This window comes from Furipterus horrens, unplaced genomic scaffold, assembly GCF_987537825.1.
Source record: "Furipterus horrens unplaced genomic scaffold, mFurHor1.1.pri manual_scaffold_5, whole genome shotgun sequence".
NCBI classification, from domain to species: domain Eukaryota; kingdom Metazoa; phylum Chordata; class Mammalia; order Chiroptera; family Furipteridae; genus Furipterus; species Furipterus horrens.
Window position 1 is genome coordinate 13,596,202 of NW_028327175.1, and position 15,114 is coordinate 13,611,315.

The 15,114-nt window shown below is 40.5% G+C and overlaps 1 protein-coding gene across 2 annotated transcripts in view; it reads left to right on the forward strand.

Moving 5' to 3' along the window:
• Positions 1–15,114, forward strand: part of GOLPH3 (golgi phosphoprotein 3) — a 35,918-nt gene that overhangs the window by 8,379 nt on the left and 12,425 nt on the right. The window contains exon 2 of one of the 2 annotated variants that reach the window (XR_016511107.1): positions 10,651–10,706. Coding sequence is in view for 1 of the 2 variants with exons in the window: in XM_090276197.1 (XP_090132323.1) it covers positions 10,651–10,782 (132 nt within the window). In the remaining variant the exon portion in view is untranslated. Of the gene's footprint in view, positions 1–10,650; positions 10,783–15,114 lie in introns of those variants that run through there. The other variant, XM_090276197.1, reaches the window with a different exon arrangement.

Consider the following 15,114-nt stretch of genomic DNA (forward strand, 5'->3'; position numbering starts at 1 on the left):
TTATGTGCAAGTGCTTTGAAAGCTTCGTGGTGCTGAACGAATGCAAATAGGTGTTTACCTGGCTTAGAAAAGGGAGTTAAAACTTATAGTGGTCTTGACAGATATTTAGTATTTTCACTATTTTATTATTTCTTGACCCTCCTGTACTTTTATCTGCTGGGCTTAGAGAACATTCCATTCAAATGCAATGCATATTTGTCCTGAACCCGACAATCTTTTTCAGAGGGTGGAGTGAGGGGGCGTAGTCCCTGGCCAGCCTGGTTGGGAACTCTGGAAACCTGAACTACCACTTGACTTCTTATTTTTAGGCCAATTCCAGGGTCTTCTTCAAACAATCCTTACAGATACTGCGAACTTGGCTGAGTTATCAGAAGCCTCCAAACCGCCAAAATGATGAATGACTCTAAGGACAATTAAAAGCACATGTAAAGCGCATGCCATAGTTGGCGCACTGCAAGTACTAGGCTTCCAGATGTCTTGAGGCTCCAAGTCAGAGAGCTTCGAAAGGTCTCTGACCTCTTTCAGCACCTGTGATCACCATTTCTTTCTGTCTTACAATGTTCCCATCTCCTGTTTTGATTTAGGGGGAGGGTGTCAGTCCTTCCTGCTCAAGGTCAGGGCCAGGATATTTTCTTTTCTTTAAACATTTTTTTTTTCATATGTTTATTGATTTTTAGGGGTGGGGGGAGAGATCAATTTGTTGTTGTTCCACTTATTCATGCATTCACTGGTTGCTTCTTATATGTGCCCTGACCGGGGATTGAACCTGCAGCCTTGGCATATCGGGATGAGGCTCTAACAAACTGAGCTACCTGGCCATGATCTTTTCTGAAGGTGACAGAGCTGGGTCCCCTGGAAATGACATTGACTCATAACCCTTTCTTTTCTATTTTATTGAAAAAAATTTTATTTCCTCCCTATCTTTTCAAAGATTTTTATTTTTAGAGAGGAGGGAAGGGAGGGAGAGAGGGAGAGAAACATTGATGTTTGAGAGGAACATTGATTGGTTGCCTCTCACCCCCTGCCCCGACTGGAGTCCTGGCTGGCAACCCAGGCATGTGCCCTGACTGGGAATCGAACCAGCAACTTTTCAGTTTGCAGGCCAGCACTCAGTCCATTGAGCCATACCAGCCAGGGCTCCTCTCTATCTTTAAAAATTCTTTTTAAATTTATTTTTTAATTACAATTGACATAACAATATTATGTTAGTTTTTAGGTGTACAATGTAGTGATTAGACGTTTGTATACTTTACCATGTTCTCCCCTCAATAAGTCTGTTACCCATCTGACACCACACAGAGTTATTACAATATTATCATCTATATTTCCTATGTTGTACTTTATATCTTCATGACTATTGTTACTCTTACTTTAATAAAAACTTTTTCATTTACAGTTGACATTTAACATTGTATTAGTTTCAAGTGTTCATCATAGTGGTTAGACATGATCCACCTAATGAAGATAGTGACAGCCCGGCACCGCCCATAGTTAGGACAGCAGCGGTGACTGTTCTCGCTGCGTTGTGTTCTACGTCCCCGTGACTGCTTTGTAGCCGCCCATTCCTCCTTCACCTTTTCCCCCAGCCCCCCACCTCCCCTCACATCTGGCAGCTATCAATTTGTTCTCTGTGTCTGTGAGTTTGTTTCTGTTTCGTTTGTGTTTATTCTTTTTAGATTTCATATAGAAATGAAATTATGGTATTTGTCTTTTCTCTGTCTGACTTACTTCACTTAGCATAGTACCCTGATGGTCCATCCATGTTGTCGCATATGGTAAGATTCCATTCTTATGGCCAAGTAATATTCCATTGTGTGTATGTACCACATCTTTTTTATCTGTTCCTCCATCTGTGGATCCTTAGGTTGCTTCCATATCTTGGCTATTGTAAGTATGCTGCAGTGGCCATAGGGGTGCATATATCTTTTCAAAGTAGTGTTTTGGATTTTTTGGGGTATGTACCTAGAAGTGGAATTGCTAGGTCGTATGATAGGTCTGTTTTAAATTTTTTCAGAAACCTCCATGCTGTTTTTCATAGTGGTTGCACCAATTTACAATCCCACCAACAGTAAACTAGGGTTCCCTTTGCTCCATATCCTGCCAACTCTTGGTGTTTGTTGGTTTATTGATGAGAGTGATTCTGACAGGTGCATGGTGATACCTCATTTTGGTTTTGATTTGCATTTTTCCTGATTAGTCATGTGGAACATCTTTTCACATATCTATTGGCCCTCTGTGTATCCTCTTTGGAGAAATGTCTGTGCAGGTCCTATGCCCATTTTTAATGAAGTTGTTTGTTTTTTTGATGTTAAGGTGTATAAGTTCCTTATGTATTTCGGATATTAACCTCTTATCACATGTATCATTGACGAATATCTTTCTCCAATCAGTAGATTGTCTTTTCATTTTGTTGGTGGTTTCCTTCACCGTGCAAAACCTTTTTTAAGTTTAAGGTAGCCCCATTCATTTATCTTTTGTTTCCCTTGCTTAGGGAGACATACTGAAAAAAATATTGCTTAGAGTGATGTCAGAGTGTTTACTGTCTGTGTTTTCTTCTAGGACTTCTATGGTTTCAGGTCTTCCATTTGAGTCTTTAATCCATTTTGAATTTATTCTTGTGTCTGGTGTAAGAAAGTTGTCTAATTTCATTCTTTTGCATGTATTTGTCCAGTTTTCCTGGCACCATTTTTGGGGGGAGACTGTCTACCTCATGGTATATTATTGCCTACTTTGTCATGGGTTAATTGACTATATAGCGTGGCTTTACTTTTGGGCTCTCTGTCCTGTTCCATTGATCTATGTATCTCTTTTTATGCCAGTACCAGGCTGTTTTGATTACTATGGCCTTGTAGTATTGTTTGATGTCAGGTAGCATGATACCTCCAACTTCATTGTTTTTTTTCAAGATTGTTTTCACTGTTCGGGTCTTTTGTGGTTTTATATAAATTTTAGGGATTGCATTGAACCTGTGGATTTCTTTGGGTAGTATGTACATTTTAACTATGTTAATTCTTCCTATCTATGAGCACAGGGTGTACTGTCATTTATTTGTATTTTCTTCATTTTCTTTCTTTAACGTCTTACAGTTTTCTGAGTACAGGTCTTTTATCTCCTTGGTTAAATTTATTCCTGGGTATTTTATTCTTTTCGACGTGATTGTAAATGAGATTGTTTCTATAACTACTCTTTCTGATAGTTTGTTATTGGTGTATAAAAATGCAGTTGATTTCTGAATATTAATTTGTATTCTGTTACTTTTCTGAATTCATCAATAGGTCTAATAGTTTTCTGATGGAATCCCTAGGATTCTCTACATATAGTATCATGTCATCTGCAAATAATGACAGTTTTAGTTCTTCCTTTCTAATTTGGAGGCCTTTTGTTTCTTCTCTGATTGCTGTGGCTAGGACTTCCAACACTGTGCTGGGTATACGTAGTAAAGGTAGACATCCTTGTCTTGTTCCTGGTCTTAAAGAAAAAGCCTTCAGCTTTTTACCATTGACTATGCTGTTAGCTCTGGGTTTGTCGCCTTTGGCCTCTATTATGTTGAGGTTCATCTCTGTCTTTTAATTTACTTTGCATTTTCTCTTCATTGTAGGCCCTTTGGCTGGCAAGGCCTTGCTCTTTCTTGAGGAGGTTGAGAGTGGAGAGAGATGTGGGAACAGTAATTTCAAAAATTGCACCAAATTACAAAATTGTATTTTGTGCAGGGTTTTTTGTTAAATGAATCTAGGAATAAAGTAAAGTACTAAGTATAGTCCTAGTCTTCACATGTTTGTAGCCTAAGGTGGGAGACGAGACACACGAGCATGAAAGTCACAGTGTACAGTAGCATTCCTAGTGCCACGTTGTTAGTGGAGGCAGTGCATTTTCAGTTCAGAGGAGGTAGTGAACTAGGCTGAGGCTGTCCTGGATGGCGTCAGGGGCAGAGGGGAGTTGAACTAGGTGTTGCACTATGTACAGAAGGATGGGCATCCTGTTCTGGGAGAATAGGGGTAGCCAGAGCTTGGAGCAGACCCTCCCAGGGAATTGTACTCACAAAGTAGTTTGAAGCTGATTGGAAGTTGATTTTGGGTAAACTTCCATTTGATTATCAGTCTTTTAAGAGGGCGCCTGTAAAATTTTAAATTAAAAATAGAAAATTGTTTAAAAATGCATTTGTAGTGATTTTTACAAGATATTTGATGTCTTTAGAAATTATTGTTTGTAAGTTTTGAACTTAGACTCTTTTATCTGAGTATCCACCTATCCATCCATCCATCCATCCATCTCTCATCCTCACATATAGTTTGGGATCTTCTATGATAATGTGCAGTGTCCTGAGTGCTAAGCTAGAAACATTATTAAGATGGTTCCCTTCCCATAGTCTCCATAGTCTTAATTATGACTGAGAGGAAGGAAAGCTGTAAGTTTTTTATTTTTAATTTTTTATTGTAAAATATAGATAAGATTTACTCTTTCAGCCAGCGGCATTAAGGACATTCAGGTTGTTGTCCATGTTGCAGCCATTATCACTCTCCATCCTTGAGCTTCTTCATCGTTTGGAACTCTGTACCTGTCAGAATTTCATTCCTTTTTAAGGCTTAGTAATAGTATGCTATATGTATGTACCACATTTTGTTTATCTGTTCATCTGTTGATGGACATTTTGGTGCTTTCAACTTTGTAGACATTGTGAATAAGGATGCTTTCAACATTGTTGCACAAATACCTGTTTTAGTCTTTGCTTCAATTCTTTTGACTGTATACATAGAGGTAGGACTGCTAGATCATATGGTAATTCTGTGTTTAATTTTTTTTTAGAATACTTATTTTATGTGTCAGGTCTTACAGGGAGTTTGTGCAGAATATCTCATTTATTCTTCACTAAAAACTGACACGCAGGCATTAGAACATCCATTTCACAAGGGGGAGCTGTCACATTGTATAGTCTTCCCCAGTCCACACACACGCCTGGGAAGGGGCAGGTACGACCTGAGTGCAGGTCTAATGAAGTCACATTTCATAAGCCAGATGCAGCTCAGATGAGTTCTAATCTGTAAAATATTAAAATCGAAGGACGTTAACAACTCAGGTGGCAGAAGCAACATCCTCTGGGGATGACCTGGCATGATACGCTTACTCATTTCTCGATCACAAAGATGTTCAGCCTGCCTGCTGCCTCCATGGAGAGTGACATGGGGCAGTGAAACTCTCTGTCTCCCAAGCAGGTTGGATATTTTTATGCGGCCACCCTAGGGCAGTAAGTTCCTTGACCACATGGAGGGATTCCAGAGTTTATGCCTAATTCTAAGTGGAGTGCTGTAAGATCAAAAAGTTATTAAACAGAAATAATGTGCTAAAAAGAATGCAGACTCGAGCCAGAATCCTAGCTTTGCTTCTTACTAAAACATATCCTGGGTCAAATTGCTTAACCTCTCTGGAGCTCAGGCTCTACATTTGTAAAAATGGGAATAATGCTTGCAGCTACTTCATAGAGTTTCTATGAAAATTAAGGGGGTAAATCCATGTAAATGAGTGAATTTATACTTAAAACTATGCCCAGCACATAGCAAGTACTTTAACCAAGGTAAGACTGCTGTTGTTTTTCTTTAAATTAATTATTTACTTTTTTCCTTTAGAACATGTCACTTATATGCTCAGAACAGTGTGACCTATTCATGATAATTAAGGAAAAATCTAGTTGAATTGGTGAAAAATGTAGATTATAGATTTTTTAAAGAATCCATTATATATTTTAAAAAGGTCGTAGGTATTTAAAGTAAAAGGTATTAATGTAGTTGTAGGGAACCTACTTCAAAAACTGGATATTACTGTTCTGCTTATAAATGAATACATTCTTTGAGAAGTGTCTTCTAGTAAATAGTTTATGTATTCCATTACATCACACTATTTTTTTTCTCAGACAATCACTTTCCCTACAGAAAAGCAGTCTCATAGATTCAAAAAGCGTTGAAAATCGTCTTTAAGATGATTGACGACAGTCTTACCAGGAGACCCAGACCACCCAGCCCTTGTTGCACATGGCTTCCCTGACGAAAACTTACATTCTCGTTTCAGCCCCTCTTTAGAAAGTGCTTCCTTAGATTGTGCTGAACTCTTTTCTCTTTAAGACGTTCCCTCTACATCACTGCTCCTTGGAGTCACCCCAGATGAGTATCATTCCTCCTCTGGCTGACAGCAGTTTGGGAATCTGAAGGCAGCTGTTGCATCCTGCCCTGAAAGCTCCCTGAAAGAACGTCCTCAGATCTTGGGCTCTTTCATTGTCATGACTCTAGTTGCATCATCCACCTTGACCATTTCCTTCTGGACTTGCTCCTGTGTGCCTGTCTGCTCCTCTGTTGGGATCACCAGAGTGGAGCATGATTCTCCAGGAATAATTTCATCAGACCAGAGTAATAAGGCATTGCCTTACTGGTCCTGGACCCAGGGTTAATCCTGATGTGTTTGTAGTCCTTGACTCTCTAGACTTATTTCAAGTTTAGCCTCCTTCTTCTCTTTCTGAAGGCAAAGAACTGAACTAAATAATCTTAATTTCTTTCTTATGCAAGGTCATCTTGGGTGGAGTTCAAAAACTTGTCTCTGTGTTTGATTTTTTGAGGAATGGCCACACTGCTTTCTGCAGTGGCAGAACCATTTTACGTTCCTATCAGCAGTGTACAATGATTGCAGTTTCTTTACATCCTGGCCAACACGTGTTACTTTCTTTTCTGTTTTGTTTTGATAGTAGCCCTTCCAACAGGTATGGAGTGGTATTTCACTGTGGTTTTGATTTGCATTTCTCTAATGATTAGTGCTTGAACATCTTTTCATGTACTTATTGGCCATTTGTATATCTTTTTTAGAGAAACTTCTGTTTAAGTCCTTTGCCCATTTTTTTAGTAAGGTTTTTTCTTCTTAGCTTTATATATTCTGGATATTAATCTCTTGTCAGATAGATGATTTGCAAATATTCTCTCCCATTTTGTGGGTTGCGTTTTCTGTTGGTAGCGTCCTTTGTCACACAAATGTTATTATTTTGAGTCTTTTTTTTTTCTTTTGTTACCTATACTTTTGATATCACATCCAAGAATTAAGTTCCAAATTTAAAGTCATGAAGCTTTTCTGCTATTTTCTTTTATGAATTCTATAGTTTTAAATCTTATGTTTAAGTGTTCGATCCATTTTGAGTTAGTTTTGGTGTATGGTATAAAGTAAGGGTCCAACTTCTATTGTTTTACATGAGGATATTCAGTTTTTCCGGCACTGTTAACTGAAAAAGACTGTCCTTTCTTCTTTAGAGGGTCTTGGCACCCTTGTTGAAGATCATATGACCATACTGGTGAGGGTTTATTTCTGGGCCCTCTGATCTGTTCCATCGGTTTATACATCTGTCTTGGCCAGTACCACATTGTTTTGATTTCCGTAGCTTTGTAATAAAATTTAAAGTCAGGGAGTATAAATCTTCCAATTTTGTTTAAGCTGTAAGTTTTTGAAAATGAATTAGACATTAAAAAAAGTTACCAAGCTGCCTAAAAAGTTAGAGTCCTTTAAAGAAGCTCAGAAGTTTCATTCAGACAGTCCCAGAAAGTGTTTACTGTGCTGTCTCTAAGTTGTCTGTCTGCTGGTCTGCCCTGGGTTGTAAGTTCCTTTAGGAAGTTCAGAAGGAGAGGTCCAGTAACCCATTTATTTGTACCTAACCTTAATGCTTCCGTAGGCGGTTGCAGATTTGGTTTTGGTGTTCAGGAGAGAGGTCTAGACTGGAAGTGGGGAGAGGGGAGTTGCGTGTTTCCTCTAGAACTGTTCCTGTGCTCCCTGTCGCGCAGTTTCCCTCCAGCCTAAGCCGGACCCTGCTGTCGTTTTTTTCACTAATGACATCCAGGAGGTAACTCAGCCTACATTCTCTGATTAATTCTTTGAATTTATCTTCTCTCCATTTCCAGGGCCACTGCCTTAGTTTAGCTCCTCACTTAATTCTCCTGGATTGATTCTCCCTAGTGATTATTTAAAATCTTCACCACTCCCTTAAAATCCGTTTTATTCCTTCCTTTCAGTTAGAGGGGAAGTGGCCTCTGCTTAAGGCTTACCCTCCCCCCATACCCAACATATTCTGCTGCTGCTTTGGGGATCTTGTTTCCTCAACTCTTGTGTCTCCTTTTCCTGAATAAAGAAGGGAAAAGGATTGATCAGAAAGATAATTTTTATGGAAGGATCATTAGGATTTAATTACTATTAAGCTTAGGGAGAAGAGAGAAGATAATTTGAGAGTAAAGCAGCAATTTTTCAACCGGTGTGCCATTGATTTTACCTAACCTCTATGAATTGTTTTATTGGCCACTAAATCTCTGGCAATCTTAATTTAATCAGACCCCTTAAATTAAGTTTAAAAGGGTTCCCTCAAATCCAGTCAGTGTCTGCTTCCCCTGCCTCACATTTAAATCATCAAACTGATATTTTTGTTTATTCCCTTGTGGCTCCCTTAATCTAAATTCTCATTTCCCAAAGCCTTCATTAGGCTAAGTCCTTGTGTCAGTAGTGAAGTTTCAGGGCCCCTATTGTTAGTCATCTTTTGAAGTACAGGTTGACTGACCACTGTGACCTGGCAAAGTACCCAAGCTGACCTTGGGGAAGTGCCCGAAACGAGGGTCTAGGCCTCACTAATCCGGGGCCCTCCATTCTTCAGAGAAGAATGTTCTGACTCTTGACCAGGGCCCAATTGCAGCTTCTGCTTTCTCCTCAGAGTTGGATACTTTTAAATTGCTAGCTGGCAGCCCTGCTGGTCAAGTTCATGGCGCCATAATTTGGACAAGCCGATGTTCACTCTGAATGCGTGCCCTGGCTTCATCTTGTGATGCCTGACTGACTAGGGTATCCCCAGGTCTCTGGGTGTCTGTTAATCACACTGTCTGGCTGTTCTTCTGTTACAGAACCCCTGGGCTGCTCCAATTGAAAACAAACCCACGGGCTCTTTAGTTAGGGGCCCGATTGCCCGCCGCCAAAATTATAACTCTCAATACCAGAGTTTAGTGAAAAGAAAAAGAATTGTTTATTTAACAGTTATATAGATTTAGTTATTTGCGGATTTCTGTTGTTAAGTCTTATGCTCTTTAAAACACCCACAAACACATATCCTTGCCTCCCCCCCTTCCAAACCAGGCTAGTTTTAGGAAAGTCAGAGAAACTGTTTCCCTACTTTCCAAACACAGTTCAGCTTTACCAGCAGCTGCCAATCATTCAGTCTGATTGGGGAGGTCCTTTCTGTGCTGTGGTGCCCTCCAGCTCTCAATGCAGAACCACCTGGATTCTCAGCCTCCTTGCAAACTGTCTTCTTCCCGCAAACCGCGTGGGTCTTCTCTCCTTCTCAAAACTGCATGGCGAGAGCCTCTTAAAGCAGCCTGGAGACCCCTTCTCCAAGCCACATGGAGAAGGCCCCTTCACCAAGCCACGTGGAGGGAGCACACAAGAGAGCGAGAGCGAGAGAGCCCGAGAGCTAGAGTGAGAGCCTGAGTCAGAGCGCCAGAGCGAGAGCGCGAGCGCCAGTGAGAGCCAGAGCCCGAACGAGAGCTTGAGAGAGTCCCAGAGTGAGAGCATGAGCGAGAGCCAGAGAGAGTCTCAGAGTGAGAGCACGAGCGGGAGCCAGAGAGAGTCTGAACGAGAGTCTGAGAGAGTCCCAGAGAGAGAGTCTGAGAGAGTCTCTGAGCGAGAGTCTGAAAGAGTCTGAGAGCGAGCATCTGAGAGAGTCCGAGCGCCAGAGCGCCAGTGAGAGCCAGAGCTCGAACGAGAGCTTGAGAGAGTCTGAGAGCGAGCGTCTGAGAGAGTCTGCAGCTGCTTATATATCCCTGACTGCGTCATCTGACGCAGTGGGCGTTGCAAACAGTTCTGACCATTCACAGACCCTTACGTAGGCTCTGTGTGCTTTCCATACCGTCCCCTGGTTCAAGACTCCTCCCATCTGCCTGAGGCTTTGGATGCATTAAAGCCATTTTGCATAAGAAAGACAGTAGCCACCAGCCTCAGGCATGTGGAAGCATTTGAAAAGCTGCTTACTTCTCCCCATCCCCCAGCAGCAAACTCTGGGGATTTTTGGACTCCCCTGTTTCTGTAACACTTCCACCTTGGATGTGGCCCTTACATTTCTCTTTGGAAGCCCATCTGATTGCTTTACTGTTTCCCATTCATCAATTTGCTGATGTAGGCTTCCAAAATCAGCCTTGTATTTTTTATCCGAAACTGCATCGACTGAATGATCATTCTGATTCTTCGTGAGGCTACATTTGGGCTAGATTGTTTTTCCTGAGCTGCTTAACTTGCCCATGGATACTGGTAATAAACACTGACCAGAGTTACCATGTGCTCGAGCCCTGGTCCTTGCGGTCTGACAGAACTTCATGAAGGATGAAAGATATTATACTTTTAAGCCTCTGATCTCCGAAGTTATTTGTCGTTTATCTGCATATACAGACAAGTGGGGAAAAGACAGTAAGCCCTGAAAGTCCTGAAAATTCTAGATTAGTAATGTGCGTATAGTAATTGTATTTTTTCAATATTGTATTTAAAATTATAGTTATGGAAAGCCATGAAAGATAAAAGGCACCAAATGGCTAAAAATATTTCTATTTTTAACTCTGAATTCAAAGTAAATTAGCTGTTTTCTTTTCTTTTTTAAAATAGGGTTATACATCATTTTGGAATGACTGTATTTCATCTGGATTACGTGGCTGTATGTTAATTGAATTAGCGTTAAGAGGAAGGTTACAACTAGAGGCTTGTGGAATGAGACGTAAAAGTCTATTAACAAGAAAGGTAAGAGGAGTACTAAATAATATATTCTTATTACAGGGTTTGTGCTGCCTAAAAATGGAGGGTGTTTTTACTAATAGCTTTCAAAAATTAAAGAGGAATTTGATTTTAAAGTTAAGTTTTTACTATGCTTTTGTAAATTTTTTTCCCTCTTGGTTTCCTGGTTCTTTGTGTATAATGAGTAATGTAATGCATTGTTACAGTCCCTGGCCATTGCATCTCACACATTCTAAAAGACTCCAGACTTCATTTGCTGCTTCTGAAAGCCATAATTTGGAAAGACTTGACAGAACTTTAATTGTGTTTCTTGGGGGCATGGTGTTTCAAAGCTCTTTCTCCTTAATACAGTGTCCTAATGAAGTCCAAAAAGTTTTAGGTCAGAATGGAATTTTTAAAAAAAATTGATATGCTATAGACAATAATAATCCTATAGGAAAGAAAGCCATTAATGATTCTTTAAATGTATATACAAAGTCAATACAATATAGCAGGAAATATATCTCACGGAACTTTAAAATTAAATCTTATCTAGGCATTTAAAATAGTCAAATGAGCTGACATAAGATTAGTTTTAAAATTACTGTTTTAGATAACTATATTATAAAGCAGTATAATTTTATTTCATTTTACTCTGCAACCACAGAATTATGGAGGAAAGACTTCAATAATCTGCTGTTATAGTTATTGATGAAATACATACATAGGTTGCTAGTAATTATAGTAATTCTAAGTAGTTTTGCATTAATTTTGTGGAGCCCAGATCTGAAGGGAAAAATATATTGATACTGGTTCTTTGTACTGATATTGATACTTTTGTGTGTGGGAACGAGACCAGTTCTATGTTGGTTATCAATAACGTATTTATTGAGTGCTTAAGCCTGCCGTGTGCTGTGTTCAACCCTGGCGATGCGCTGGTGACCTAGACACATGTTCCCTGCCTGTGTGGGCTTATTGTTTCAGTCTTCCTGGTTTTGTGATCTTAATTAAGTAGGTAGCTGATATGTCTTTTGGGAAAATACTCCAACGTGATTTAACTTACGCACTTGAAAATAATTACTGATTTTATTAAGATAATATATAGTAGTTGTAAAACAAACTGCACTGAAAGGCTTATAACAGAAAAGCGGTCTTTTTCACCCTTCCTCACTCCTTAGTCTGCTTCTGGGAGGCACCCAGTTCCAGCCCTTGTATTAGTTTCCTTGGGCTGCCTTAACAAATTACCACACACTTGGGGGCTTAAGACAACAGGTAGTTACTAGTTATTCTCTCACAGTTCTGGAGGCCAGAATGTACTGTGCTCTCAGTGAATGCCCTAAAGCAGCGGTCCCCAACCTTTTTGGCACCAGGGATGGGTCGTTTGCCAGCTGCTCCCCCCCTGCGGCGGGGCACAGTTCCTAACAGGCCATGGACTGGTACTGGTCCATGGCCTGGGGGTTGGGGACCCCTGCCCTAAGGGAAATTCTGTTCCTTTTCTCTTCTGGTTTCTGGTGGCTCCAGGCTTCCCTTGGCTTTAGGCCGCATCTCTCTGTACTCTTTCTGTACTTTGCCTTCTCCTCTGTCTCCTTTGTATGTCTCTTATGGGCACACCTTCATTGTATTTAGGGCCCCTCTGTGTAATCCAGGACAGCCTCATCTCCAGACCTAAACAGCTAAATTTCATCCACAAAGACTTAATGGGGACTGGGTTTGGGGGTCAGGACATGAACACCTTTCGGGGGCCACTGTTTAGCTTGTTATGGTTCTCTTAGTTATTTCTTTTGGCATTTACTCCCATATGTATAAATAAACAATACTGCCATCTCTTGGTAAATCAATTTGAGATGCTATTTACTCTCTGTTAGAATAGATAGATGCCTATTTGGCTCTCTTACATAAAACTCACCCTTACCACCCCCCACCTCCGCCGTCCTGATAGTTATGTTATAATTTCTGGCAATACAGTAATGACTATTAATACTACTTTCTTCAGAGTTAAGTTCTATCCTCTGATATTTTCCTTTTTTGTATATTTGTCTCTTCTATAGTTAATAATTCTCTGTTTAAAGTTTTCTTTGTAGCTGTCCTGTTTTCTTACATGCTCCATCACAGAAAACTTAGCAATATTAATTTTTGGATGTTCAAATACGTGATATAACTCCATTAACTCCATTAAAATTCACCTTGTGTGCCAGTCTGAGTGAGTCATGCTTTGGCTCTGCTGGCACTCCCTGTGACATTTTTACTCTTTCAACCCTCTGTTTTCTGGATCTAATCTTTTCTTTCATTCTTGTGGGAGGAAACTGTTTGGAGACTTTGCTACTTCAGTGTTATTTGACAATTTATAGTTTTATTTGACTGGCAATAGGATGTTAGATTTAAATTATTTTTCCATAGAATTTTTGGGGACTTTCGGTCAAGATGGTGGCGTATGTAGACACGTTTTACCTTCTCGTGCAACCATAGAAAGAATTACAACCAAATCTCAAAAATAATAACACCCAGAACTGTCAGAAAATCGAGCTGTATAGAAGTCTGACAGCCAAGGATTTAAAGAAGCCACATCCATCCAGATGGGTAAGGGGGGTGGAGAGGTGGCGTGGCACGGAAAGGTGGCGGTGGTGGTGCTGGATCAATGGCAGGGGTACCTTAGGAGCAAGCGATTCCAGCCACAGGCCAGATTGCACAGCCCAGGGTTCCAGCACTGGGAAGATAGACTGCTGTTGCCTCTGTCTGTAAAAACCAATGGGGGTTGGGGAGGCGGAAGAAACTGCTGGATTTTCACCGCTTAAAAGGCCAGCATGGTCTTAGAATGTATGCAAACCCACCCACTTCGGGATTCACCACCAGGGAAGCAACTGGAAGGGCACCAGTTGCACATGGAAAGGGTGTGAAGTGACTGGAAATGGGGCGAGCACTGGTTGAACTACCAGAAGCCAGGTAGTGGCATTGTCCCCTCTCTGAGCTCTTGCCATATAGCTACAAAGCAGTAAAGAGGGTTGCCCTGCCTTGGCAATTACCTAAGGCTCCACCCCACACAATTTGCAGGTGGCTTTTCTACATAGGCCACTCCACTAAGACAGGGAATAAAAGCAGCTCTACCTAATATACAGAAACAAACACAGGGAAGCTGCCAAATTGAGGAGACAAAGAAATATGGCTCAAGTGAAATAACAGAACAGAACCCCAGAAAAAGAACTAAATGAAACAGATAGCCAACCTATCAGATGCAGAGTTCAAAACACTGGTGATAAGAATGTTTAGAGAACTCAGTGAATATAGCAACAACATAAAGAAAGAAATGAAGATTACACTGAGGGAAATAAAGAATAAGCCACAGGAAATGGACAGAGAAGGGAAGGAAGCCAGGATTCAAACCAACAATTTGAAACATAAGGAAGAAATAAACATTCAGGCAGAACAGAAAGAAGAAACAAAAATGCAAAAAAACAGGAGAGGCTAAGGAATCTCTAGGACATCTCCAAAGATACCAACATCTGAATCATACGGGTGCTGGAAGGAGAAGAGGAAGAGCAAGAAATTGAAAACTTATGTGGAAAAAATAATAAAAGAAAACTTTCCTAATTTGGCGAAGGAAATAGACATACAAGTCCAGGAAGCACAGAGGATCCCAAACAAGTTGGACCCAAAGAGGACCACACCAGAACATGTCATGATTAAAATGCCAAAGGTTAAAGATAAAGAGAGAGTCTTAAAAGCAGCAAGAGAAAAGAAGAGAGTTACTTACAAAGGAGTAGGTAATCAGCTGATTTCTCAAGAGAAACTTTGGGACTGGCAAGAAGTATTCAAAGTGAAAAGCAAGAACCTACAACCTAGACTGCTCTAACCAGCAAAACTATCATTTAGAATGGAAGGCAGATAATGTGCTTTCCAGACAAGGCAAAGCTAAAGGAGTTCATCATCACCAAGCCCTTATTAGATGAAATGTTAAAGGGACTTATTTAAGAAAAAGAAGATCAACACTATGAACACTAAAATGACAACAAATTCAAAACTATCAGCAACTGAATCTAACAAACAAACAAACAAACTAAGCTAACAACCAGAACAGGAACAGAATCATAGGTTTGGAGATCATTTGCAGGGTTATCAGTTGGGAGTGGAAAGGAGGAGAATGGGGGAAAAGTGCAGGGATTAAGAAGCACAATTAGCCTGGCTGGTGTGGCTCAGTGGATAGAGCGCCGGCCTGTGAACCAGGTGTCGCTGGTTCAAGTCCCAGTCAGGGCACATGCCTGGGTTGCACACCAGGTCCCCAGTTGGGGCATGCGAGAGGCAACCACACCATGATGTTTCTCTCTCTTTCTCCCTTCCTTCCCCTCTTTCTAAAAAAAAAAAAAA